Source organism: Bubalus bubalis, chromosome 5 (genome assembly GCF_019923935.1).
Source record: "Bubalus bubalis isolate 160015118507 breed Murrah chromosome 5, NDDB_SH_1, whole genome shotgun sequence".
Lineage (NCBI taxonomy): Eukaryota > Metazoa > Chordata > Mammalia > Artiodactyla > Bovidae > Bubalus > Bubalus bubalis.
In genome coordinates, this window is record NC_059161.1 from 57609707 (window position 1) to 57637148 (window position 27442).

Consider the following 27442-nt stretch of genomic DNA (forward strand, 5'->3'; position numbering starts at 1 on the left):
ATATTAAAAGTAAAAAAGCCCCAAGTCAGTGCAGATACCAGTGTTGGTGCTGATTTACCCTATTTTCTTCTGATTTGGAATAAAGGAGCCTTCATGGCCCTAAAAAGAGCAAAGTTTAGCTTGTAAATGATTTAGCTCCCATAAAGTAGAGTTTAATTCAGATGTGCTATCCAGTTCATAAAGATTGTTCATAAATCCAGAACTAAACTGTAAGACACAGAAGAAGCAATTTCTTCCAGGGAGAGAATGCAGCATCTCACATTGCAATAGAACAGTTTTCACTGTTTTTTCAACAGGTGGATATATATGATCAGTATCTTCTTGGTTATGTGGTTCTTTAGTAGTACATTTGTTTGAATTTTTATACCTATTTTCATAATCTTTTATATTATTTAAATTTAGTCCATGTAAAGTTTCAATGTCTTTTATTTTGGAGAAATTTCAAATAGTCACCATTAGTATATATGTCATTTTCTATAGAAATTTCTATAAGAATTTTCTATAGGTTTAAGAATTTTGTAATTTTCATATGCATAAGAATTCTGCAGTAAAATAAACTAGAAATAGACAGTTATGCTTTAATTGGTGTCATTAGCCATTTCATTTTTACTTTTGAATTGCCATTTATTTTATTATGTATGAGATCATAAAGCCATTTTATCTCCTAGCAAGTAAGTAAGCCATTTACTGCCCTCTTACTGTAAGTTGCTCTAAATATCTGATTACTTAGCTACAGATTGCTGTGACTTTCATTTCACAGTATAGGAAAACTCTCTCTGGTTGGCCTTACTTTCAAATCTGAAGTGCTTAGAGGATTACTGTTTTCCTTTGTCAGAGTACTTTTCTTCACCTTCCTGAATAAATGACGAGAATCCAGCTGTATTCTAATACATAGCCTGAGAATGTACTGACACGTGGGGTCTTGTGCATGAACCTGTGGCCCCAGGTGTAGCCGCTGCTTTTCTTTCCGTTCCTCTCTCCCTGGGTGGAAATGCCGTGGTCGGTGATCAGCATTCCCTTCATTTTCTTGGCGGTGCTGTCGCTGTTAGCATATCTTTCTGTCAAGCCTGGTCTCAGTTATTTGCATTTGAGATCTTTCTGTTTTGTCATGTGTGCTTCTGCTGGGTGTACCATCAGGTTTCACTAAGACACAGGTTGCTGCTTCAGGGATTTTATTCACTGTCTTTCTCAAGAGGGAGAAATTGCATACTTGGCTTCAATTGCAGTTTGAATTCACCTTGATTTTTGATGGTAGTCTAGAGTTTTTAGTCATGTTTTCTAATTCCTTAAGTGTTCCAGAATCTCTTATGTCAGCCAAGTTAGTCTTTTAATATATGTATTTTATGTATATTGTCTTCGTGTGAGTAAATCTCACTGTATGCATGGTTTATATTACTTTATTTTTAATTAGTTTAGAATAATAAGTCGTTATTATATTTTTAATGATTTTTGGTAAAACTTCATTTTCTCCATTATATTTAAGTTTGGTTTGTCTAATTTTTGTCTTTGACAGCTGCAGCATCAGGCAATGAGAACATCCAGCCACCGCCATTAGCGTATAAGAAATGGGGTCTGCAAGATATTGACACAATTATTGATCATGCTAGTATTGGTAAGCCATTACTAGTTCCAGTTCTTTTGGAACTTCTTATACTTTTTGATAGAAGTATCTCATTTATTGGAAATGTAGATTTATTCTCAGGGCTTCCCTGATGGCTCAGTGGTTAAAAAAAAATCTACCTGCCAATGCAGGAGACATGGGTTTGGTCCCTGGATACTGGAAGATCCCCTGGAAAAGGAAATGGCAACCCACTCTAGTATTCTTGCCTGGGAAATCCCATGGACAGAGGAGTCTGGCGGGCTGCAGTCTGTGGGGTTGCAAAGAGTTGGTCACAACGTAGCAACTGAACAACAACAATAACATTTATTCTCATGTGAAAAGAAAATCATTGTCTTTAGTGAGACATTTGGAGGGTAGTTTAGATTTAGAGATGAAGTTAATGTCTTTAAGGAATGGTAGTGGTTTTAGTAATTATGCCCTTAGCATAAGCAGTACTGTACAGTTTTTTTTGTTGTTGTTTTGTTTTTATAAGATTGTTTTTTAATATGAGCCATTTTTTAAATCTTTTTTGAATTTGTTACAGTATTGCTTCTGTTTTATGTTTTGGTTTATTGGCCATGAGGCATGTTGGATCTTAGTTCTCTTGACCAGGGATCCAACTGCACCCCTTGCATTGGAAGGCAAAGTCTTAACCACTGGACCATCAGGGAAGTCCCTACTGTACAGTCTTGGATCACCCACTATTTGACTTAAGTTTTATACAGATGAGTTTGATCCATGTAATTGCCAGATCAGTCTTCTAAAAATGTAACATTTAGATCAACAAAGTATAGAGCAAAGCGTATGTCTTCTTGTGACCTGTATTTGAAGGCTTATTATGTTAGGTGTGAGGAATGCAGAGATGGAGAGACTTGGTTTCTGCTGTCAGGACGCATGTAGCTGGTTGGGAGAAACATGTGAAAACAATTACGGTATCACAGCATGTGACAATTGTCAGAATCGGCAAGTGGACCTATTCCTCCAGGGCGGGGGTAGAGGAGAAGCCCAAGGGGATCAGGGAACTGGAGGTTAACCTCAATCTGAGATTGAAAGAATGAGTGGGATTTGACCAGGAGGACAACATCAGGGAGGCACTTTAGCGAACAAGTATCACATGCGTTGTGTGCAGGAGAAACAGTGAGAACTGGCCCGAGTGAGGCCAGCCTGTGAGGAGCAGCCAGATTGTGAAGGCCTAGGATACTGTGCACAGGAAGTTTTATTTTTCTCATCACCATGTTGAGAGTCCTTAAAAGATTCGGAACAAGAAAATGGTACTATCACTTAGCCTGTTGGAAAAATCACTTGAATGGGTCAAGACGAGAAACTAAGTGCAGTAAGAAAGCTATGATAATCTCAGTAAGAAGTGATGGGCTTCTGAACTAAGAGTAGAAATGGCGGTAGAGAAGAAGGAAATGTTATTTTAAAATATATTCCTATTTTTTCTGTTTAATATTATATGCTTGTTAAGAGTTTTCAAATAGCACATAAAATATAAAGAAAGAAAAAATAAGATAACTGGATGAGGTAGTCGTAGTATAGGAGAACCACACTGAATTGGATAGTCCAGTGTCTCAGGGCTCATTAGCAGTGCGACTGTTAGCTCCTCCTAGGCCTAAATTCTACTCATTCAAGATAATGAATAGAATCAGCACCTTAAGAGCAGGGTGGTTTTTGGCTAATAGTCCCAAGGAAATACGTGTCCTGACTTCATTCTCTTTTCTGTCTTTGACCTCCTGGTGGGGCTTCCCATTGTCTGAATCCAGCTCAGAATCTGGGTTCATAACATGCACACACCGGGAGGGAGAGAAGGAAGGAGTGTGAATCCAGAGGGGCGAACTGAAGATACCTGACACAGAGCACCTTTGTGTGTTGTTGCATTTCTTGTATGGAATACAGACAGACCTTGTTTTATTGCATTTTGCTTTATTGCACTTCGAAGATACTACATTTTTCACAAATTGTAGGTTTGTGGCAGCCCTTTGTCAAGCAAATCTCTGGGTGCTGTTTTTCCAAAAGCATTTACTCGCTTCATATCTCTATGTCATATTTTGGTAATTCTTGAAATATTTCAAACTCCTCTACCAGCGACAAGATTAGGCGCCACTGAAGGCTGAGATGATGGTTAGCAATTTTTAGCAATGAAGTATTTTTAAATTAAGGTATGTTCATTGTTTTTTAAGACACCATACTATTGTACTCTTAACAGGCTACAGTGTAGTATAAACATATTTTTATTTGCACTGGGAAACTGAAATATTCATTTACTCACTTTGCTGCGATAGTTACTTTCTTTTGATGGTCTGGAATTGAACCTGCGATATTTCCAAGGTCTGCCTATAATCTGTAATAAGCACATTGTTGGTAGACATTCCATTTATCTTTACTTTTTGTGAACACAGAAATGTTGCAAAACTCCAAAGTGTTGAGTTCAGTTCAAGGTGACTTCCTTGTTCTGTTAATTAAACTTTGGAACATTGAAACAGGCTAGGAGAAATGATTGGATAGAAAATTTTATTCTATTCATTTATCTCCCAGCCTACAAAATGGAGAAATAAAAAAGAGGGGGCATGCCATGAGCTTTATTCCATGTACATCTTTATATAAAGGTCTGATTAACTCATTCAACAAAAAATGAATGAATACCTGTTGTGTCCCAGACACTAGTTTTGGTGCTAGAAATACAAGGCAGACAGGACCCCTGCCCTGATGAAGCTTAGGTTCTGGTGATGGGGAGACAAGAGAGAAACAATTAAACCAAATGAATAAATAGGGTAATAACAAAATGTTAGTGAGCATCATGAAAATAAGCAGAGGGTTATGACAGAAGTAAAGGAACAAGGGGACTAGGTACACAGGTGAGCAGAGGCCTCTCCTGAGACACGAAGGATGGGAAGCAGCCACTGTGTGAATGTAGGATAAACATTCTGGGAGAGAGAGCAGCAGAGACAGAGGCCTGGTCTAGAGGGGAGAGGGGACGGCGTGCAGTCAAAACCTGAAGGAGAATGAAATGAGAGCAAGGAGACCAGCAAAGAGTTGGTTGGAACAAGAGAGAATGAGGATTTTGTCTCAGGAGGAGGCAGTGGTGCTAGAGAGTAGACAGATTGGAGATGTAGTTGGCACTTGCCAAGGGCTGGATATTAGAAAAGAGAGAAAGGGAAGAATCAGAGATTTCTTAGTTTTTAAGTTTGAGCAACTGGGTGAATGTTCGGGCTGTGGCTGAAAAGAGGATAGGAGAAGGAAGCGGTAGGAGTGAACGAGTGGAGAGTTATGGTTTTTACAGATAAACTTCTGACGCAGACTTCCAAATGGAGATGCCAGGTAGACAGATACATGAGTCTAAAGGTCAGGGAAGAGGTCCAGATTATCAGTATAAATTTGGGAGGAAATGGTTAACTGTGGAATGCGTTACAGAATTCAAGAAAGGAGATTTGACAACGTTCATTGATTCTTAGAAGTTTAAGTGGAATGGTGAGAATGAAAGCTGCATCGGAGTACATTTAAAAATAAATATTTCCACCCCCTATTTTCAAAACTCTGAAACATAAGAACAAGAAATCAGCTCACAGCATCTCCATTTTGACTCCAGTCCTGACTTCACTAAACTTGTTACTCATTTTCCAGCTCCTGGTGAACGCTTCCCCCTGGGTATCCGAACTTAACATATCCCAAACCTAATTCTTGACTTCTCCCATCAAACTTGGTCCTCCTCTGTCCTTCTCTCTTGTTGTCTCCTCTTGCTTGCACCAAAAGCTTTTGAGTCATCCTTGATTCTCTTTTTTTTCTCACCAGTCCTCATCCAGTCCACCTTTGTCTCAGCTACCCTCACAGTACATCCGGAATCTGACCACGTCTCCTCTCCATCATTGTCAGCATGGTAGTCCACACCACCGTTGTCTCTTGCCTGAGCTACTGAGGAAGTGAAAATCCCAACTGGTCTTTCTGCTGCCTTTCTTCTTTTCCTAAAATGTCTTTACCCAGTAGCAGCTAACATGATCCTGGTAGAATATAAGTCATATTTTTGCCACTTCTCTGCTCACAACCTTCCAGTGGCTTCCCATCTTATTCCTCATAAAACCCAAAGGCCTTGTATCTCCTGCAGAACTGCCCCTTCCTCACCCCTGTGTTCCCCGACGCTGATCTACTTACGCTCCTCCGCTACACCAAGCGTCCTCCCACTTTGGAGCCTTTGCAGTTGTCCCTTCTGCCTGGAGTTTTACCCAGCTAGTCACATGGCTCTCTCCCTCACTTCAAACAGGTGTCTGTTCAAATGCCATTTTATCAAAGGGACTTTCTTTAGCCAGTATACAGGCCTTGAAAATTATTCAGTGACTTTAACCTTACGGAAGTTTACGTTAAGAACTGTAAGGTGTTTCACAGTGTGGAAAGGCCTCAGATGTTCAGGGAAAACCCTAAAAGACAAGGTAGTAACAAATTCAGAAGAAAAAAAAATTTACATTTAAGGCAATGTAATTACAGTAGGCAGCTTGTCTCAGCAGTAATGCTTAGAGTTCTTTATAGTGAGAAGGGTGAATGTGAATTTAATTTAAAAATTGAGATATGGTTATATTGGAAGAATATGGAGAGAAAAAGAAGGACTGTAAGTTATATGTTCATTTATCTTAAATCAGCGAAAAATAATGCTAAAATTGGTGACTCAAAAAACAAAGTCACACACCTATAGTGTGTAGAGTATGAAGAGAAAGCATTTTGAAACTTAAAATTTCAATTTATATGTGATACCATTCAGCCTTTGGTTTTGTGCTGGTACAGTCAGCGTATTTAATCATGTCATAAAAACACTTTGCATATTGAATCATGAATTCATTCATAAACCCAGGACAGGCATTCTAATCTTTCAGAATAGGTCAACTTTGGTAAGGATTAAAATTTGATGACTTTAAATCCTAAATCCAGTAAGAGGTTTACTTATGAACACCCAAAAAGCAGTTCCTTTCCCAGGACTCTCTTTCAGGAGCAATGCATTCAAAATAAAGGCAGTACATACATATGAAAATGAGAATAACTCCTGTTCCATTCTGCAGTATGTTTGTGTTCAGAACTGGCTGTCTTTATGTACCAGGAGCATCTGAGTTGGAAGACATCGCCCGAGACAAAATCTAGCAGCAGATCTTTACTTTCTAGATCTCTAAGCTCACTTGCCCCCTCCTCTCTCTGCCGCCCAGGTGAATTTAAATGATGTTGGCTTTTCCTCTACTGCTCCTCAGCATTGTCTACATTTACTCTTAGCGCCATGGGGAGATCAGCAGTAACTCTTCATTATGGAAGGCTGGGGATTTCTGGACTAAAAAGCAGATGTTTGAAAGGGTTTGTTTTCACTGTGCGGGAGAGGATATGGGAGCAGAGGTGCTCTGCTGCCTTTCCGGTGTGGATGTGAGGCAGCGCTGCCGCTGTGGAATGCCGGGTCACAGCACTTAATAAAATTGTTTACAAACGTAGATCCCCTTTTGACCCTGCTCTTCTGTTGATGAGAACTTGCCATACAGATGAGCTTATATATAGGTATGCAAAGATCTGTCAAGGTCATATATCGCAGCATTATTTGTAGTGGTAAAAGTGAGAGCCAACTCAGATGTCCATCAGAAGGTCAGATCAATTATGGCATGACTACACAGTGGAATACTCTGAGTGACTGCCAAGAATGAGGCATGTCTCCTTGATATTTTATTAAATTTAAAAAACAAGGCACACATGAGTTGATTTGGTGTGCTGTCATTTATGTACCTACAACATTTCTGGAAAGCAATATAAGAAAATAGTTCAGTTGTTACCTCAAAAAAGTAAACTTATACCTGGAGATATTGATAGATTCTATACTTCTTGTACCATTTGAAGTTTTTATCTGTTTAAAAAATTAATGTTTAAATTGTTTTATATATTTTATAGCTTAGAGGAATTGTAGATGGCAATTTTAATATCTTATGGATGTTTTATGGCATTGATCTTGTAGCTTTGAAAAATGACTTTTATCCATTAAATGACACTCAGCAGTTAGCATTTTAGAATGGAGTTGAAATAAAAATCTAGTAATCTAAAATGACAGTGTCATTTCAGTGCATTAAAATTACATATTGTTGCTGTTTTGTCATTAGGTATTATGACTCTGTCCCCTTTTGATCAAATGAAGACTGCCTCCAATATAGGTGGATATAATGCAGCAATTAAAAACAGCCCACCAGCCATGTCTCAGTATATCACTGTAGGGTCCAGTCCATTTACAGGCTTCTTCTATGCTTTAGAGGTAAGTGTTTCATCATTGATTTTGATTTTCAACGTATATACAAATTGGATATGGTAATAGCCTTAAAAAGATTAAGCAGTTTACATTTGTAAGTTTCAGTATAAGCTGAAATTAGTCTCAACTCACTTTCTTCTAAATTCTTTAGATTAACTGAAAATATACTAAAGTCAATGTAAAATAAGCAGCCTTCTTTGTTTCTGATGCCCCGAATTCTTAGTTGAGTTGTCTTAAAATATTGGTGCAGTAGTCAGAAGCTTAGAGTTGTTAGTGATGTTGGCCCACGAGGGAGTTGTGTAAATGAGGAATTGTAAAGATAGAATGAGCTGCCAACTATAGCTGATGAAGTGGTGAAACTGCTCCCTAAAATTGGGGAGATTTAGGTATGAGACTTGGCAGCTCTGATTTCTCACATAAAAAGTGCCCTTCTCAGAATTGTCCAAACAGTCTTTTTACTTTAACAAAAATATATTTTAAAAAAAGAGGTGGGGGGGAATAAATTAGGAGTTTGGGATGAATAGATATACACTCCAGTATATAAAATAGGTAACCAACAAGGATTTACTGTATAGCACAGGGAGCTATATTCAGTATCTTGTAATAATCAGTAATGGAAAAGAATCTGAAAATGTATGTGTGTCTATAAAACCAAATCACTTTGCTGTATACCTGAAACTAACAGAACATTGTAAACCAGCTATACTTAAATTTGAAATAAGTTTTGTACAATATGAAGTATTTCTAAATAAAAACTGACTGAAAAAAATATTTTAAGAAGAGGGAAAAGAGCTAGTTCGGTATGGATGAGAAATCAATAGCCCTGCTAGAATAAGGCCATTTTAATGTCCTAGTTTCAGAGAAGGCAATGGCACCCCACTCCAGTACTCTTGCCTGGAAAATCCCATGGATGGAGGAGCCTGGTAGACTGCAGTCCATGGGGTCGCTAGGAGTCGGACACGACTGTATAGCTTTCAAGTAGACAACCTGAGCAACTTCACTTTCACTTTTCACTTTCATGCATTGGGGAAGGAAATGGCAACCCACTCCAGTGTTCTTGCCTGGAGAATCCCAGGGACGGGGGAGCCTGGTGGGCTGCCGTCTCTGGGGTCGCACAGAGTCAGACACGACTGAAGCGACTTAGCAGCAGCAGCAGCAGCAGCAATGTCCTAGTTTAGATTTTTTAATTGACTACAATTTAAAGAGAGAAATCATGAAGATTATAAACTATTAGTGATTTTACTTTAAAACTGTAGAGTTAAAACTTCTGATTATATTTCTACCCTCTACCTTTTTAAAGTGCATCTCATTTAGAAAGTGTATTTTGTTTATTTGTCATCTTTCAAATGTTCTGTTTTTCAGGGAAGCACGCAACCACTATTATCTCACGTTGCACTTGCAGTGGCAAGTAAACTCACTTCCGCTTTATTTAATGCTGCCAGGTAATGACATCAGTTTAAATAATCTGATTTTCATCTCACTTAGTTTTAACTTGTATTTGGATGGTCTGCACATTAAAACACTGGAATCCTTGGTTTTAGTCTAAATGCTCTTTCTTTCAGTGGTTGGCTTGGTTGGAAGAGCAAGCATGAAGAAGAAGCTTTCCAGAAGCAAAAACCCAAGGTGGAACCAGCTACCCCATTAGCTGTAAGGCAAGTCTGTCGTGCTCCTCTTGCATTTTAGTATTTTTAGAAATGGACTGTTAAATGTATGGTCTTTCCATGTGCTTAGCTGATTTATTGATTTCTTGAGTCTTTGAAGCTCCTATAAGTCATTAATGTGAGACTAATGTTTTCTACCAGAATGTAAACTTCATGAGAAGAGTGGTTCCTATCTGTTTTAATGACACTTGTCTCCCCATCATGTAATAGATGGCTTAGAGTGTGTGTGTGTGTGTGTTGGGTGTGTGCTTACAACACTGTACACTTAGATATACAGTAGAAATATTGGGTTTTTGATAGCTATTGAACTTCTTTCGGTAAAAAGTTTAGTTTATTGATAAGCTGTAGAACCTTAAAAAGGACATAGTGATTTCTTAAAAAAATAGTAAAAATGGGATCACATATATTCAAGCATTATGCTTGAATAATGCTGGCTTATGCTTCCTTGCTTGTTCCAGCAGTACTGGGGGATATTTAGTGGATTTGTCAGGTTTTGCAGGGAGAGGGCATGAGTTTTGCTTGATTCTGTTTTTAAATCCTTTTTTATTACTCAATATAAAGTACCACCATGAAGGGAAATAAAAACCTCTCCCCCTTTTTAGATGTTCTTCAACTGAAGAGATATAACAATTATCTACTGGGGCTTCCCTGGTGGCTCAGAGGTTAAAGCGTCTGCCCGCAATGCGGGAGACCTGGGTTCGATCCCTGGGTCGGGAAGATCCCCTGGAGAAGGAAATGGCAACCCACTCCAGTATTCTTGCCTGGAGAATCCCATGGACGGAGGAGCCTGGTGGGCTACAGTCCACCGGGTTGCTAAGAGTCGGACACGACTGAGCAACTTCACGTCACTTCAAAATGTATTGGAAGATTATCTTCTAGATTTTTTTCCATCTAACATATCACATCCCCAGTCACCCAAGTATGAAGAAATAAGCCAAATGGCCCTATGCATTGCATGGATGTAACAAAGTTTCTGAGTACTTTGTCTCAGGAAGTTTTTTCAAAATGAGCTATTCTGGTTCTTTCTCAGTACTTCCTTACTTTTATTTTACCCACAGTTCTAATAGGATTGATTATAGACCAAGAACAGTATACAGATAACTATTAAGAAGAAGGAAAGTTCTTGCTTCAGGCAGTTACACTGATACCAGCAGGATATGCTATCTAGAGAAGAAAGAGAAAAGATTAGAAATAAGAAAAAATAGACAAAGATGCGAGTGTAGGAGCAAAGTATTCTAAAATTAGTTGGTTGTCAGAGTAGTTTCATATGACATATTGCTTAATCAAGCAAAGATATAGTTGTACTTGATACTCTGAAAAAATAAGGTTGTGGGTATTCTGTATCAAATATCTCTGAGATAAGACTTAGGTATTATTATATAATAGAAGAAAGTTCCTTATGTATTTTGTATTATAAAATGTCTGTTGTGATTAGTTAGTAAATTTAACTATTAATCCATACAAAGTTCATATTTCTTTATATTCATGTAAAATCAGATTCAGTCTGTTTTGTTGCTGTATTTCATTATTCTTTTATTCATTTCTAGATTGAACTTTGATTTCTGCTTTCTTTTTTCTTTTAAATATCAGATTTGGGCTTCCAGATTCTAGACGCCATGGTGAAAGTATATGTCTGTCTCCATGTAACACACTGGCAGCAGTAACAGATGATTTTGGCAGAGTTCTTTTGTTGGATGTAGCTAGAGGAATTGCAATACGCATGTGGAAAGGTACTTCTTACAAAAATCCAGGACAAAAGTTAGTTAGCTTTTTACCCCAGTAGCTGAACAGTGCTATCCTTCTTCAGCTTCTCATTGATAACAGTGTTTAATTCTTTATGCTTTCTTTCTTTCTTTTTTTAATCATGAACTCAGATCATATCAACAACATTTGACCTGTAGTCCAATGGACACATCCTTTAAGTTTGACCAACTCATAGGTACTTAAAAACTCTTCCTTATGTCCTTCTTTTCAGTTCTCACTGACATTGTCAGTTCCTGAATTCAGTTTCTTGCCCCTGCAAGGTTCATTGCAGTTTGCAGGGCCATGCTTGAATCAAATCTTTCCAAAACTAGAATGCTGGGTTTTTTAGATTCAAGACTGCAAAACCTAGCAAGATTCATTTTTTTAAAATTTGAGTTCCATATCCATATGCCTGGGTCAGTTCATTTAAGTGTCTTGGTAACATTGTTTGTTAGAAGTTACATTTAGTGACAAGCACAGAGCTATGTACAGGATCAGTATGATATCACATGACATCCTTAGGAACTCAGTCTTATTCCATGTAGCTTCCCCATGAAGGTCCAAATGGCTGCTGAAGCTCCAGCCATCTTACATGCATCCCAGGAAGGAAGAAGGGGACAGAAAGACTACCACCTTAATCTACTTTGAAGTTATTTTCAGAAATCTTGCCAAGCTTTTTCTGCAATACATTATTTAGGACTTAGTCACATAGCAAACCTAACTATAAGGGAGACTTAAAAATATATTGGCACATTTTCAACCTGAATAAAATAAATCCTTTTGACTAAGGAGGAGAGGGAATTCATTGTTTGTAATCATCTTTAATATTAGCATGTCAGCAGAGACTGTTAGTTAGAAACCACAATTTTGATGCAATCTGGTCTGTTTTTAGCATTGTGAGGAATAATGGATTTGAGAGCATTAAATTTAAACTCTGGACCTGACTGAGGCCACTTTTACCTTCTTGCCAAAGAATTCCTGCAGTGTTTACTTGCCACATGTTTAAATGTCTTTAGAAATAGTTTTCAAGGTAGCAGATACATCATTTCTCCCTGACATGGTGCTTGTCTTCTGAAATAACTTCCAGGGTATGTTCTCAGCAAGACTTTTCCAGAATATATACCAATTGGTCCAGATCCACTCTGGTGATCTGCCGTGTGGCCTGTCCTTCTGCAGCTGGTGCACTCTGTCCTTTTCCTCCCCATTACTGGGAAGAGAGGGAATAGGAAGGCATGTCAGCTGCATGTTCCTTCTCACAGGCCAGCGTTGCTTCCCGTTGCTCTGCAGCCCATGTCCTCCCTCTTTCTGTGTGCCACCAAGGGACCTGAATTGCAGGAAACCAGTTTGATCTTCTATTTTAATTGGATTTTTACTTTAAATCTGAACCTTAAATTCTCTCCACATTTTTTTAAAGAGAGGGAGGAAGGGATGGAAATCAGGGAACCTTCCATGATAACTGATTTCGTCTTAAAAAAGAAAGTGTGATCAGAACCAACTGTAGCAAACTGACATTTTAACGAGACTTGGCGATTTAGGATTTGTCATAATTATAATTTTTTTCTGTTTAATATATTTCATAAAAAAAGAGAATATACGTTTATTGCTTTTCTTGAGCCCCCCTGACTAAAACATTCTGGAGTGCTTCAGAAGGCTCTGCTAAACCTAGATTCCATATCTAAGTGGCTTTCCCTTTCCTCTGTCTCTAAGGGTATCGAGATGCACAGACTGGTTGGATCCAGATTGTAGAGGACCTCCACGAAAGAGTCCCAGAAAAGGGAGACTTTTCCCCATTTGGAAGTCCTCAGGGTCCAAGTCGAGTGGCTCAGTTCCTTGTGATATATGCACCACGGAGGGGCATTTTAGAAGTGTGGAGTACACAGCAGGGCCCTCGAGTTGGCGCTTTCAACGTGGGAAAGTACTGCAGGTAAGCTGCAAACCCTAGCCTTTTCCTGGCTGCAAAAAGAAATGCTTTTGTTCAAGTAAAGCTTCTGTTTAAAGCTACTTAATTAGATTGCAAGTTGGTTGAAAATTAAAATGTCCTTTATTGTGGTTTTTCCCCATGAGTGCCTGCTATGTAATTATGGATTAAGTGTTTAATAACAAAGGAATCTTACTGAGGAGGCCGTGATACACTACTGACTTTGGTGCCCCACTTGTCCCCATCCCTCCTTACACTGTGGAGGCTGGAAAGGAAAGATTCCTTCCGATTCCCTTGGTGATGATACCAAGTCATGTGAGTGCTTTGTTTGCCACTGCGACATCAGCCTGGTTGTGTTTATGTGATTTTCTAGCACATTTTAGCAAGGTAGAACCCTGGCAGTTAGATTCTATTTTACTTTTTTTAAAATATTTATTTGGCTGCCTTGGGGCTTTGTTGTGGCACCCTGGATCTTCATTGCATCACGTGGATCTTTTGTTGCGGCATATAAACTCCGTGGCTTACCATATTGGTTTGTGATTTCCTCAGGCTTCTGTATCCTGGCTATAAAATAATGGGCTTAAATAACATTACTAGTCAGAGTTGGCAGCCCCAGACTTACCAGATCTGCCTGGTTGATCCAGTGTCTGGAAGTGTGAAAACAGTCAGTGTTCCTTTCCACTTAGCATTGAGGTAAGTTGTATCGTGTGCCAGCTTATTATGTCCCTCTACTGACTTTTCCCAGTCCTTTTTTATATATATATGTATATATATATATAAAACTTTTAATTTTAGACTGTAGTATGGCAGATTAACACTGTTGTGATAGTTTCAGGTAGACAGCAAAGGGACTCAGCCATACATATACATGTATCCATTCTTCCCCAAATTCCACTCCCATCCAGACTGCCACACAACACTGAACAGAGTTCCCTATGCTATACAGTAGGTTCTTGTTGGTTATTCATTTTAAATATAGCTTTGTTTTGTAGCTATTGTTTTATTTCTCTCTAGACTGATCCCTTTAAAGTTAAATAGGAAGCGTAGAAAAGAAAAAGAAATTTGGATGTATCAGAATTAGAAGGAAAACAGCTTCACTTTCTTTAAGAACTTGTTGTATTTTTTTGTTTTAGCGATAAGAAGAGTGAACGAGCCAAGGACATGCACTTAGTGAAGAAACTGGGAACCTTGCTGAAAGCAAAATGTCCCAATCTTGGTAGGTGTCCTTTAATAAAAATGAAGGATACTGTCATGGCATTTTTAAAGTTAATAGAATATTCTAAATGGAGCAAGCAAAACACTTTAGTGCATTTATAAGCTATTGCAACTCCTTTGTGGAATGAGATGAGGTACAAGTAATCATGTATAGCTTTTATTGGAATTATTCTGAAGGATGAAGCATGCCATCGAGGGATTATTAAAATTTGTAACAATAAAACAGTAATTTCCAAGAGGACTCAGAAATCCTTCAGACTGACCGATAGTGCAAATACATGTGTTTTTCTTTTAGAATAAAGTTTACCTGTCGTAAAAGTGAACCAAAATCTTATTTTGGTTAATTTTCTTTCTAGATTTGATTGAAACAGAAATAAAGGAATTAATTCTTGATATTAAATACCCTGCAACCAAAAAACAAGTAAGTGTATAAAATAAAAGATCTTTCCTGCCAAGTAACTGTTACATTCCCTTCTTAATAAAATCTGTATTTTCCTATTTCCTTCCAAAAACATGACAGGCCAAAATCCTCTTTCTGTGTTTTTATGCATGTTCATCCTTTTTTTACATCCCCATGCAAAAGTTTCTATTGTCTCTTTTGTCTTTCTTCTTTTTTGATTAAGTAATACTACCATACATGGAAGTATGTGTGTTTTATATACACGAAAACCCATACATAACATATATTCAAATTAATAATAATAAGACAAAGCTGTGTTTGACCACCCACCTTAGGAAACAGGATGTTACCAGGAACTCTGAAGAGCCCTCCCTGCGTGTCCCTCCTCCTCCCATCCCTTCTCCCATTCCTAAAGTAACCAGTGTTTAGAATTTTGTGTTCCTCTTTTGCTTACAGCATTTCTGTATGACTCCTTTAAAACATAGTGATGCATTTTCAACTTCTTTGAACTTGAAGTGAATCGAGTCCTACTCTCTCTTCTTTGTGACCTACTCTATATTCTCTTACCATTGTGTTTCTGGAAGTTCTCTGCATTGCTGCCTGCAGCTAACTCGTGTAATGTATGAATTCCACTCTGTGACTGCCATTTATTTATTCACTGTCTGTGGACATTTACGTTGTTCTCAGTTTTTTGCTGTTACCAACAATGAGAGTGTGATTATTCTTGTACAGTGTTTCCTGGCGTACAAATGTAAGAATTTCTCTTGAGTTTATACCTTAGAGTGGAATCTCTAGGGTATGAGCTTCTGGCTGGTTGTTGATAAATTACTTCTCAAAATACTTGTACTAATTTACATTCGCATTGATACTGTAGAAGAGGCCCTGTTGCTTCTTAGCTTCTCATGGAATAATCAAGACTTGTTGCCTTTTCCAGGCTCCTGGTTGTAATATGGTAGCTCGTTACGTTAACTGCCACTCCTCTTACCCAAATCCCTGCCGCTGCTGCTTGGGTTCTGACATGGCGCGTCGGTCCTCAGGGATGCCTCTGAACTCCGCTTTTAATCAGAACGGAGGGCTAATGACTGCAGTCTCACTCAGATTCCCCGGGGGTGTTGATTCTAGGACCCCCTGTGAATACCTAAATCTGAAGGTGCTCAAGTCCCTTTATAAAACTGTGTGAAGTGACAGTTGCTCAGTTGTGTCCGACTCTTTGTGGCCCAGTGGACTATACAGTCCGTGGAGTCCTCCAGGCCAGAATACTGGAGTGGGTAGCCTTTCCCTTCTCCAGAGCATCTTCCCAACCCAGGGATCGAACCCAGGCCTCCCACATTGCAGGTGGCTTCTTTACCAGCTGAGCCACAAGGGAAGCCCAAGAATACTGGAGTGGATAGCCTATCCCTCCTTCACGGGATCTTCCCGACCCAGGAATTGAACTGGGGTCTCTTGCATTGCAGGCGGATTCTTTACCAACTGAGCTATCAAGGAAGCCCCATAAAATTGTGTAGTATTTGCATATAACCTATGCACATCCTCTTGTATACTTTAAATCCTCTCTAGATTACTTGTAATACCTAACACAGTGTAAGTGCTATGTAAACAGTTGTAAATACAGCGTAAGTGCTGTGTAAATAGTTGCAAGTATGAGGCAAATTCACAGTTGCTTTTAGGAACTTTGTGGAATTTTTTTCTTTCCGAGTATTTTCAGTCCATGGTTGGTTGAATCCGTAAATGAGGAACCCATGGATACAGAGGGCTGATTACACTTGTTTTCTGATTATTTCATGTGTATTAGTCCTAGCTCCCCAGCTTTTTCCTCTTTATATCTTTTAAGCTCCTTCAAATAGGACCTTACCAAATGCATCATTTTCATAATACACAGCATCTGAAATAGTAGGATGATTTAGTGAATACTGGTTTCTTTCTGTCCCTCTTATTCTGTTATGGCACTCATTTTCTAAAAACACTATCATTTTATTGTAAAACTGACAGGTTTCTGACTTTTAATTGTGTTGTCCACTCCACTGACAGTACTAATTGGTTCTCATTTTCCTTGGGGCAAAGTTTCCATTATTAAATGTGATTCTTTTGACAGAGTGAGCATGTGGAGAGCAGTTTAGAGCTTAGTCTTAGAAAGGGAGGGTCAGAACCCACATAATTTTTCTCATTTTAATACCATCTTTTTTACATCATAGAACAATAAAATCAGGAAACTTTAGAACAGTACAAACTGTTTCCTTAATTTTTTTAATACTACTGAAGTTCGTATGAAGCTGTGAATTTTATAAAAAATACTAAACAACCTAATAGTGAAATTTGTGTATTGTTTTACAACAGTTAAGGGAGGAAAGAAACCAGTTTAGACTTTGAAGACTGAATAGTATTAGTAAGGCAGTGAGCTGCTCACTTGTGTGATAGTAGACACAGCAGAGGCAGATGACATTTTCCTAGGTATTTGCCTTTTTCGATCACTTTCTGTCTTTTTATTTAATATTTTATTCATTTATTTAGCTACTTTGGGTCTTAGTTGCAGCACGTAGGATGTTCGTTTCAGCATTTGGGATCTTTTGTTGTGGTGCACAGGCTCTCTAGTTGTGGCACACAGGCTCTTGTGCTCAGACTTAGTTGCCTGGCAGCCGTTCTTTGTAAGTAAGTAAGTGAAGTCGCTCAGTCGTGTCCGACTCTTTGCGACCCCATGGACTGTAGCCCACCAGACTTCTCTGTCCATGGGGTTCTCTAGGCAAGAATACTGGAGTGGGTTGCCATTCCCTTCTCCAGGGGATCTTCACGACCCAGGGATCGAACCCGGGTCTCCCGCATTGCAGGCAGCCGTTCTTTGACTGGGGATCAAACCTGTGTTCCCTGCATTGAAAGGCGGATTCCTAACCAGTGGACCACCAGGGAAGTCCCTGGGTCACTTTCTTTATATCCTCCATGCATTTGCGTCATGCTAGGCTGGCCCAACCTCCAGAGCTGCCCTCTCTCTGCACCTGTTTCTCACCCACAGACACACAGAGTTGTTGTTGGACGAAGTCTGTTAATTTGTTATTTGTCTCATGCCACATTCATAGCCTACCTTTTATACTGTTTAATCTCATAATTCAAAATTCAGTTTAACATGCTGATATGAAAGGACTAGTGTGAACTTTAAGTGCTGTGTGTAACCCACTAGTGATTCTGATGGTTGCTCTTTTAGGAGTGAAGTAATGATGAAGATTCTTAAATATCTACTAGTGGGCAGGAAGAGAGTAGGCATGGAGAGGTGGGAAATATATTCATCTAGACTGGCCTGTGGATACAGCCAGCCATGCTCAAGCACAGTAACATAGCAGTAATTAAGTTGCCAGCTTTTATTACTGGCATGACAATGGCAGTGTCTGCTTTTCCTTTATGCATATATACTAAACTCTTACCGATGAATAACTTTATCTCTGTCTCGGCCATCCTGTTGAACTTCAGTTGCCTTCCAAGTTGTTTCATTCTCAGTCTGGACTTTTTGTCATGGTACCATATTTGGCATGACATGAAATTGATTACATATTACTTATGATGCAACTTAAGCTCTCAGATGATTAATACATCTTAAAATGGAGTTTCCCTTTGAAACTTGGGGCAGTGAAACCATGGGCATAAATGTAAAATTTAAAAACCAAGATCTTTGCCTTGTAATTACGAAAATTGTTCCTTATCTTTTTTCTAGGCAGCTTCCCTGGTGGCTTAGATGGTAAAAGCATCTGCCTGTAATGTGGGAGACCCGGGTTCAATTTCTGGGTTGGAAAGATACTCTGGAGAAGGCAGTGGCAACCTGCTCCAGTATTCTTGCCTGGAAAATCCCATGGACGAAGGAGCCTGGTAGGCTACAGTCCATGGGGTCTCAAAGAGTCGGACACAACTGAACGACTTCACTTTCTTTCTTTTTTTTCTTTTTCTTCTAGGCATTGGAAAGCATATTGGCAAGCGAACGTTTACCATTTTCCTGCCTTAAAAACATCACTCAGACATTAATGGACACTTTGAAAAATCAAGGTAATAGGGTTTGTTTATGGTCTCACCTCAAATTCTGTAACTCTGACCATAGGAAGTATTAACTATTTATGATGCCGTTCTGTTACCTTGATGTGGTAATATGTATAAGAAACAATGTATAAGAAAGAAGAAAACTTATTTCATACCTTTATCATTGGGGACTTTTAAAATTCCCTGTTCAGTGTAGGCTACTAATCTTTCTCTGAGTATGTTGACTCTCTTTCTTACTGTAAATATTTTTCATTTGAATCCATCTGTTATGAGGAAAGATAGAATGATGGGACGTGACTATTGTGATAATAGTTGTAAAGCGTTTTGAAAGCCATTGGCATGTGGGGACAAGATAGCTGGTGGGGAGCAAAAAAGCAACCAGGCTGTCGTGCTGCCATTGTATTTTAACTCTCAGTAATGTTGTTTTGACCATGATAATGATTTTTTTTTCTAAATTCTATGCTTTGATTAATGTTTTGTCAGTGTATGGAATCCATATTTTTTCATCCACTTCCCTGATGAATGGAACTAGGGCTTCCAGAATCACAGACTATGATTACATGACCAGTTCTGATTGTTTTTTACTGTTCAGAATATATTTGTCTGGAAAAGAATTACATCTGTAACTGTGGGGTTGTAACTCCATATTCTATCCAGCTGAGCTAGAAAAATTTATTCTGAATTCCTAACATCAGTTAAAAATGTAGTATGTGGTATACTGACTTCATCTAGTTGTGATTTTTTGCTTGCTTATTGTGTGAATTATATCTTTATTGAATTTGTTACAATACTGTTTCTGTGTTATGTTTTGGGTTTTTTTGGCCACAAGGCACATGGGATCTTAGCTCCTTGACCAAAAATCACACCCTCAATGCCTATGTTGGAACGGAGAGTCCCAACCCCTGAACTGCCAGGAGGCTTCATATTTAAGCCAGCCTAGAGTGGCTTACTAGATAAAGCGTAATATGCTGTTCCAGGGGACTTCCCTGGTGGTCCAGTGGTTCAGACTCTACTTCCACCACAGGGGGCACTGGTTCAGTTCCCTGGTGGAGGAACTGAGATGCCACATGCTGCATGGTATGACCAAAAAATAAACAGATAAATAAATAATAATGCTGTTGCAGGACAGTAAGCATCCTGATTTTGAAATTTTTTTCTTAACACATGTAAAATTGACTTTTGGCAAATAGAAAACTCCCTTAGTGCATACAACATGTTAGAAATACCTCTTTTAAAAGGTATAGTACACTTCTAAAATCTCCCTATCCCCCTAAGGATTTTTTTAAAACGTCAAAAAATGTATTAAAATTTAGCTTGCACTGGGCTAGGAGTAAACCAAACACCATTGTCGGAGTTCTGTAACATCACTAGCTTCAAGTTCTACCCACAAATGAGAGTCCTAAAAATTACAAGTATTGAGTATGCTAAATTTTATTTTGGCTGTGAGCACATAGACAATCTTCCATGTTACTGTATCCCATAACAGAGTCTTGCAGTTTTCAGTGTCTGCCTTTATCATACAGGAATGTACTATGCAGAGAGTGGGTATTTTTCCACATTAACTTTGACAAGAAACCTGACTGATGCGGGTGGAATTCTACTTTTGGTCTCTTTCTCAGCCTCTCTTGAGGATGCCTGTGTTACAGTCCAGTTTCTGGTTGAATTATAGTATCTTTGACCACCGTGATAAGAAGAGCCAGGCAGCTTTCCAATTGTCTTTTCTCAGGGTATGAGAATAATAGACAACATTTGAGTTAGGGACTGAGGGGAGGATATTTTCAAACCTGTTTCCAAAATATTTGTTTAAATTTGAGTACTAGACTAAAATATCTCTGTTTTATTTCTTTCTTTTTCTCCTCCTTTCCCACTATTAGAGCACCTTCATTTAAAAATTTAGACACTTTGCATGATAGAAAAATTATTTTTGCCTTCTTAATTTGTTATATTGAAAATATAGCAATATTATAAAATGGAACATCAAGGAATTATATAAAATTAAGGTATTTTTATCAGTCTGTTAAATATATCTCTTTAATGTATTTTTTCTTTCTACCTTGTAGAGCTTGAGTCTGTTGATGAAGGACTGCTACAATTTTGTGCCAATAAATTGAAATTACTCCATCTTTATGAGTCTGTTAGTCAATTAAATTCCACTGATTTTCATTCAGATACACCATTCTCTGATAATGTAAGTAATCCCATTATTCATTATACAAAATCATCTCTTTGGTTATTTTTTATTTTTTAATTGATAGTAAAGAAGTACAAATATTAAGGGTTTTTTTTTTTTTAATGTGTAAAGGTTTATGTTCTTTACAAGATCCCTGCTGGCTTTCTGTGCCTTGCTCCTAAATTTATGTTATTTAGGCTTGAATATTGAACTTGTTGTTAATCCATTGTCAGTACCTAGAATCATTTGGTTTTCCTTAAGTTCTTTTATAAAATTGCTTCTTACAACTTCTTTTCGACAGGGTTTGCTAATCAAAAATGTGCAATGAACGAAAGTAGCAAATTTTCTATTTCTTTTAAAGAAAATGATTCTAACAAGCAGAAGAGACCAGCTTTTCTGTGTTGTTGTTAGTAAACTCATACTGCTGTTGTTTACTACATAATAGAATACGTTTTGAAGATAGTTCCATCTTACATCAGACTGTTTAAAGTAATTGTAGAAAATGTTCTATGGTTTTATTCTTCAAAATATAAAAAAGTGATAGGACCTTATAATCCTTATTATAGTACAAGTGCAATATTGCTCATTTCTAGGAGAGTATACAAAATTCCTACTTTCTCTGCAGAGAAATAGAATTTCTCTTGATAGAGAACAGAGAGAAATATTGTCCTCTCTTCCCTCAAGTACTGTGTGACCGTGCACAGATTGGTGGCTTCAGTGTCTCATGTCTTTTACTTAGCTAAAGGAAAACCATTAAAGTGACTTTAGTGATTTGTCAAGGCACTGGTAACGCTTTTAAAAAACATATTTGGTACATCTGAAAGCTCATTGAGTTTTAAAACAGTTGCCTATTATTGTAAATACATGTATAGAAATTAACAAATTTTAAACAAAAATGAGAGGTGGCAAATACTGAAAATATTTCCTCTCAGTATTGAAAATAACCTACACAGTCTAACATTTTTTTTTAAATCTTTGGTATTATAGATGAATTTTATAAAGTATTTTATTTATTTATTTTTTTAATTTTATTTTATTTTTAAACTTTACATAACTGTATTAGTTTTGCCAAATATCAAAATGAATCCGCCACAGGTATACATGTGTTCCCCATCCCGAACCCTCCTCCTTCCTCCCTCCCCACTCCATCCCTCTGGGTCGTCCCAGTGCACCAGCCCCAAGCATCCAGTATCGTGCATCGAACCTGGACTGGCAACTCGTTTCATACATGATATTTTACATGTTTCAATGCCATTCTCCCAAATCTTCCCACCCTCTCCCTCTCTCACAGAGTCCATAAGACTGTTCTATACATCAGTGTCTCTTTTGCTGTCTTGTACACAGGGTTATTGTTACCATCTTTCTAAATTCCATATATATGCGTTAGTAGACTGTATTGGTGTTTTTCTTTCTGGCTTACTTCACTCTGTATAATAGGCTCCAGTTTCATTATAAAGTATTTTAATGATCTCTTCATAATACTCTTCTGTGAATGCCATGATAAGTGACAAGGCAACTTTTCAGATTTTGTTCTGCCATTACTTCTCCAATAGTGAAAAATACTTTCAAGCAGCAGAAAAGTTCAGGTTGATTAAGTATACCTATAGGGTGCCTGGGGTGGGAAGATCCCCTGGAGAAGGGAATGGCTACCCACTCCAGTATCCTTGCCTGGAGAATCCCATGGACAGAGGAGCCTGGTGGGCAGCAGTCCATGAGGTCTCAAAGAGGCGGACACGACTGAGCAACTAAACTGCCGCCACCACCAGTGGTAGTATCAGGAGATGTTTCTGCACATCTGATGTGAAAACAGTTTGAAAGGCTGGCAGGTTGTATCTGTTACTTTTTAACCTCTACAACCCTGAGAGCCATAGAGAGGACTTACATGTAGATACAGTGAGGACTGTTGCCCACTGCTTTTATTTTATAGTGTTTGTGCTGCTTACTAAAACAAGTATTAAATCTCAAATAGTTGTTTAGTTTCCTCAGAATCACAAGAGTTGGCAATTAACAACCACTTACATTTTTTTCTGATTAAGCAATAATATATGTTTATTAAAAATCAGACATTTTAGAAGGGTATTGAATAATCTCAAGAAACTTGCTAAGAATGATACTTTCAGTAATATGTAGTGTTTCAAGATTATTTTATTTAAATAACATCCTACTTATCAATTGAGAGTTACATTTTCAGCAGAGCACACCATAGCTATCACATTAATTAAGAAGTCATTTTTTGCTTATAGCCTTGGATTTTGTTTCAGGTGATAATGACAGATATGGCAGATAATGACAGATAATTGACACATAATGGCAGTCGTAGAAAGAGAAATGGTCTATTGATAACTTCCTTCCTCCCTAAATTTAAGGACTTGGCCGTGTTACTAAGGCTGGATGAAAAAGAACTCTTTAAGCTCCAGGCCTTGTTAGAGAAGTATAAGCAAGAGAACAACAGGACTGCTGTCCGATTTTCTGACGATAAGGATGGTGTGTTGCCTGTGAAAACATTCCTGGAATATTTAGAATATGAGAAAGATGTGGTCAACATAAAGAAGACAAGTGAAGAGGAATATGTGGCTTTGGGTAGGTAGAATGAATGATAAACTACTTTCTGAATCCTCCCTCTTTTTAAATTAACCAAAGAACTGAATGTATGTTTTACAGTCAACGGAAGACTCTCTGGATAGTAGGCACTGTCTTATAAAAGTGGTACTGAATTAAAAAGTATACTTAGGAGACAGTGTGAGACATGTAATGATTTGCTTTCTGCTTTAATCACTTAAACAAACTGAGCCATTGATTTCCCTTCTCTGCTGTTGTTTTGCTCCTCTAGGGATCTAGATTGCAATTCAGGAAGATTTTGAGTTTGGTAAGCAGGCCTTGGTTGACGTGTTTTGTTTTTGTTTTACCAGGCAGTTTCTTTTTTTGGAAGTGTTTATGTGGAGAAAGCTCCACTGAGGAAATGTGTCACACTTTGGAGTCGGAGGGACTTAGCCCCCAGCTGTTGTTGGTAAGGTTTCTTGTTGCTGGATGCTGTTCTTCCTCGTTCATGTCATCAGGAAGTGGCTGTCTCTTTTTTTTTTTTAACTCTTGTCTAAAGTGATTATAGAGCATACATGAAAACTTTCTAAAAACGATCAAGGAAATGTATAGTCATGTATTTAATTGAATAATAATATCTGATTTTTCTCATTCTCTGTAAATTATAACCAGCATATTACAAGGTTAGCCTAAAATAAATTTAGAGTCTGTTGTGTATGCATACATTTACAGTGGACTGGGATCATCAGAAAAAAATGTTCATATTAGCCTAAAAAGATCTTATCTAGAGAAGAAAACTGTTTCCTTAAAGCATTATTGAATTATCAGACATTCCCAGACCTTGAATATGTGTTAGGATTTAATCTCTGTGCCATAACAAATATAAATTGAGGAATCATCCAGTGGGAAAACTACAGCACTAAATTTTCACCCTTTCTGAAAAGGGCAAGGGAGTTACCCCACATCACTTGTTCTGCTCTTGATTGCCCCCGACATGTACAGAGATACACACGTGCACACCCTTTATCACATGCCCACTCACATCTCAAGTTTTGGCCAGGATTTGGGCCTTTTACCTCTGTGAACTTGTTGACTATGTTAACATTAGTTTTTATTCATTTGTTTGTGTATTTTTAACTGTGCTGGGTGTTTGCTGCTGCTCACAGGCTCTCTCTAGTTCTGGTGAGCAGGGCCTGCTCTCTAGTTGTGGTGCACAGGCTTCTCATTCTGATGGCTTCTCTTGTTGCGGAGCACAGGCTGTAGGGCACAGGCTTAGTTGCCCCGAGGTACGTGGGATCCTCCTGGACCAGGGATCTAACCCATGTCCCCTGCATGGGCATGTGAATTCTTTACATAACTGGACCACGATATTGTTTTAATTGAACATGTAAGTCCTTTAAAAATGGATTTTGCCCTACCTCCCTTTGCAGTATAGATGTCAGGAAGTACAGTTAAAGGTGCACATTGCTTGCACATGGTTGTTCATAAGTGCCTTCATTCATAATAGCCAGACACTGAAACCTGCTCCATGCCCTTTAGTGGATAAATGGATAAACACACTGTGGCACATTCTTACCATGGAATACCCCTCAGCAATAAAAAGTAATGAACTATTAGTAGAAGCAGTAGCTTGGATGATAAGGAAAATATGTGAATAGAAAAAAAATTTCAAAAAAGATACATACTGCATGATTCTGTTTTCATAACATTCACAAAATAACACAGTCATAAAGATGGAGAACAGATTAGTGGTTGCCAAGAGTTAGTGGTGAATGTCAGGGAGAAGGGTGTGGCTATAAAGCGTTAACAGGAGGGAGATTTTGTGCCATGGTGGAGTGTCTGCATGGTGACGGTTATGCAGTGCTACACATGATAAAATTGCATGCTGCAAAATGAGTGCCTGTATCACTGGTGAAATTTGAACAAGCTTTATGGATTTCACCAATGGCAGTTTCTTGGTTTTGTGTAAAGATGTTAACATGAGGGAAGACTGCAAGAAGGGCCCACGGACCTCCCTGTGCTCCTTTGTGCCACCAATGAATCTATAATTATTGCAAATTAAAAAGTTTTTAAAAAGGAGATAACTATTACCTATCATTCAAAATTGAGATGCTGAAATAGATGAATATGGTATACTACTTGTTTTCTATTGTGCTTAATCAGTTTCATTTAAATTTTGTTTACATTAAAACTGAGGTCATTATTGTTCAGCTGCTAAGTCATGTCCAACTCTTTGTGACCCATGAACTGCAGCACACCAGATTTCTGTCCTTCACTATCTCCTGGAGCTTGCTCAAACTCATGTTCACCGAATCGGTGATGCCATCCAACCATCTCATCCTCTGTTGCCCCTTTCCCCTCTTGCCCTCAGTCTTTCCCAGCATCAGGGTCTTTTCCAGTGAGCCAGCTGTTCACATCAGGTGGCCAAAGTATTGGAGCTTCAGCTTCAGCACCAGTCCTTCCAATGGGTATTCAGGGTTGATTTCCTTTAGGATTGACTGGTTTGATCTCTGCTGTCCAAGGGACTCTCAAGAGTCTTCTCTAGCACCACAGTTCGAAAGCATCAATTCTTCAGCACTCAGCCTTCTTTGTGGTCCAACTCTTACATCCATACCTGACTATTGGAAAAACCATAGCTTTGACTATATGGACCTTTGTTATCAAAGTGATGTCTCTGTTTTTAATACATTGTCTAGGTTTGTCATAGCTTTTCTTTCATAGCTGCAGTGACTGTCTGCAGTGATTTTGAAGCCCAAGAAAATGAAATCTGACAGTTTCCACCTTTCCCCCTTCTATTTGTGATGAAGTGTTAGGACTGGATGCCGTTATCTTTGTTTTTTGAATGTTGAATTTTAAGTCAGCTTTTTCACTCTCCTCTTTTACCTTTATCAAGAAGCTCTTTAGTTCCTCTTTACTTTCTGCCATTGAGGTGGTACCATCTGCATATTCGAGGTGGTTGATATTTCTCCCAACAATCTTGATTCCAGCTTGTGAGTCATCCAGCCCATCATTTCATATGATGTACTTCATATATAAGTTAAGTAAGCAGGATGGCAATATACACCCTTAATGTACTCCTTTCCCAATGTTGAACCAATCCATTGTTCATGTCCAGTTCTAAGTGTTGCTTCTTATCCTGCATACAAGTTTCTCAGGAGGCAGATAAGGTGGTCTGGTATTCCCATCTCTCAGAATTTTCCACAGTTTGTTATGATCCACACAGTCAAAGGCTTTGGCGAAGTCAATAAAGCAGAAGTAGATGTTTTTCTGGAACTCTCTTGCTTTTTCTGTGATCCAGTGGATGTTGGCAATTTGATCTCTGGCAATTTGATCAAAGGCTGGAAGAAAACAAACCTCACACGTATACCTCAAGCCATATATTAAAAAAATTAAGTCCAATGGAACGTAAATATCAATATGAGATAAAACTACAAAATCTATAGAAGAAAACATCAGAGAAAGCTTAGTTTAGACAAAGGTTTCTTAAGGTAGAAAAAGCATGAACTGTAAAAGAAAAATACTGATAAGTTATGCTTCATGAAATGTCAAAACTTTTGTTTTTTAAGACTGTTAAGAAATTGAAAAGGCAAGTCTCTTTTACACAACATAGATCTGATAAATGCATTGTGTCCAGGTTGTACAAAGAATTTGTACAACTCAGTAATGAGACAATACAGTTTAAAAATGAGCAAAGGATTTGAACAGATACGTCACCAAAACATACATACAAATTGCAAAAAATTACCTGAATGATGTTCAGGAATTAGCCGTTAGGGAAATGCAAAAATAAAACCATGATGGCCTCTGTCCCAGAGAATGACTAAAACTAAAAAGACTGACATATCCGGTGTTGATGAGGATGTAGAGCAATCAGAATGCTCGACACAGATGATGGAAATGCAACTTAATACAACCACTGTAGAAAACAGT

The 27442-nt window shown here is 38.2% G+C and overlaps 1 protein-coding gene and 1 non-coding gene across 3 annotated transcripts in view; both read left to right on the forward strand.

The window, feature by feature from the left end:
- RAB3GAP2 (RAB3 GTPase activating non-catalytic protein subunit 2) overlaps positions 1-27442 on the forward strand; it is a 103276-nt gene that overhangs the window by 49334 nt on the left and 26500 nt on the right. The window contains exons 9-21 of one of the 2 annotated variants that reach the window (XM_006055941.3): positions 1514-1612; positions 7711-7859; positions 9216-9295; positions 9416-9505; positions 11105-11244; positions 12965-13181; positions 13725-13868; positions 14309-14391; positions 14747-14811; positions 18723-18813; positions 20865-20992; positions 23341-23554; positions 23884-23981. In XM_006055941.3, coding sequence (XP_006056003.2) covers positions 1514-1612; positions 7711-7859; positions 9216-9295; positions 9416-9505; positions 11105-11244; positions 12965-13181; positions 13725-13868; positions 14309-14391; positions 14747-14811; positions 18723-18813; positions 20865-20992; positions 23341-23554; positions 23884-23981 — 1598 coding nt within the window. The remainder of the gene's footprint in view (positions 1-1513; positions 1613-7710; positions 7860-9215; positions 9296-9415; positions 9506-11104; positions 11245-12964; positions 13182-13724; positions 13869-14308; positions 14392-14746; positions 14812-18722; positions 18814-20864; positions 20993-23340; positions 23555-23883; positions 23982-27442) is intronic. The other variant, XM_025286086.2, reaches the window with a different exon arrangement.
- On the forward strand, positions 4013-4144 carry LOC112585318. The gene has a single exon (XR_003109791.1). It is a non-coding gene; the product is annotated as a small nucleolar RNA SNORA36 family (small nucleolar RNA).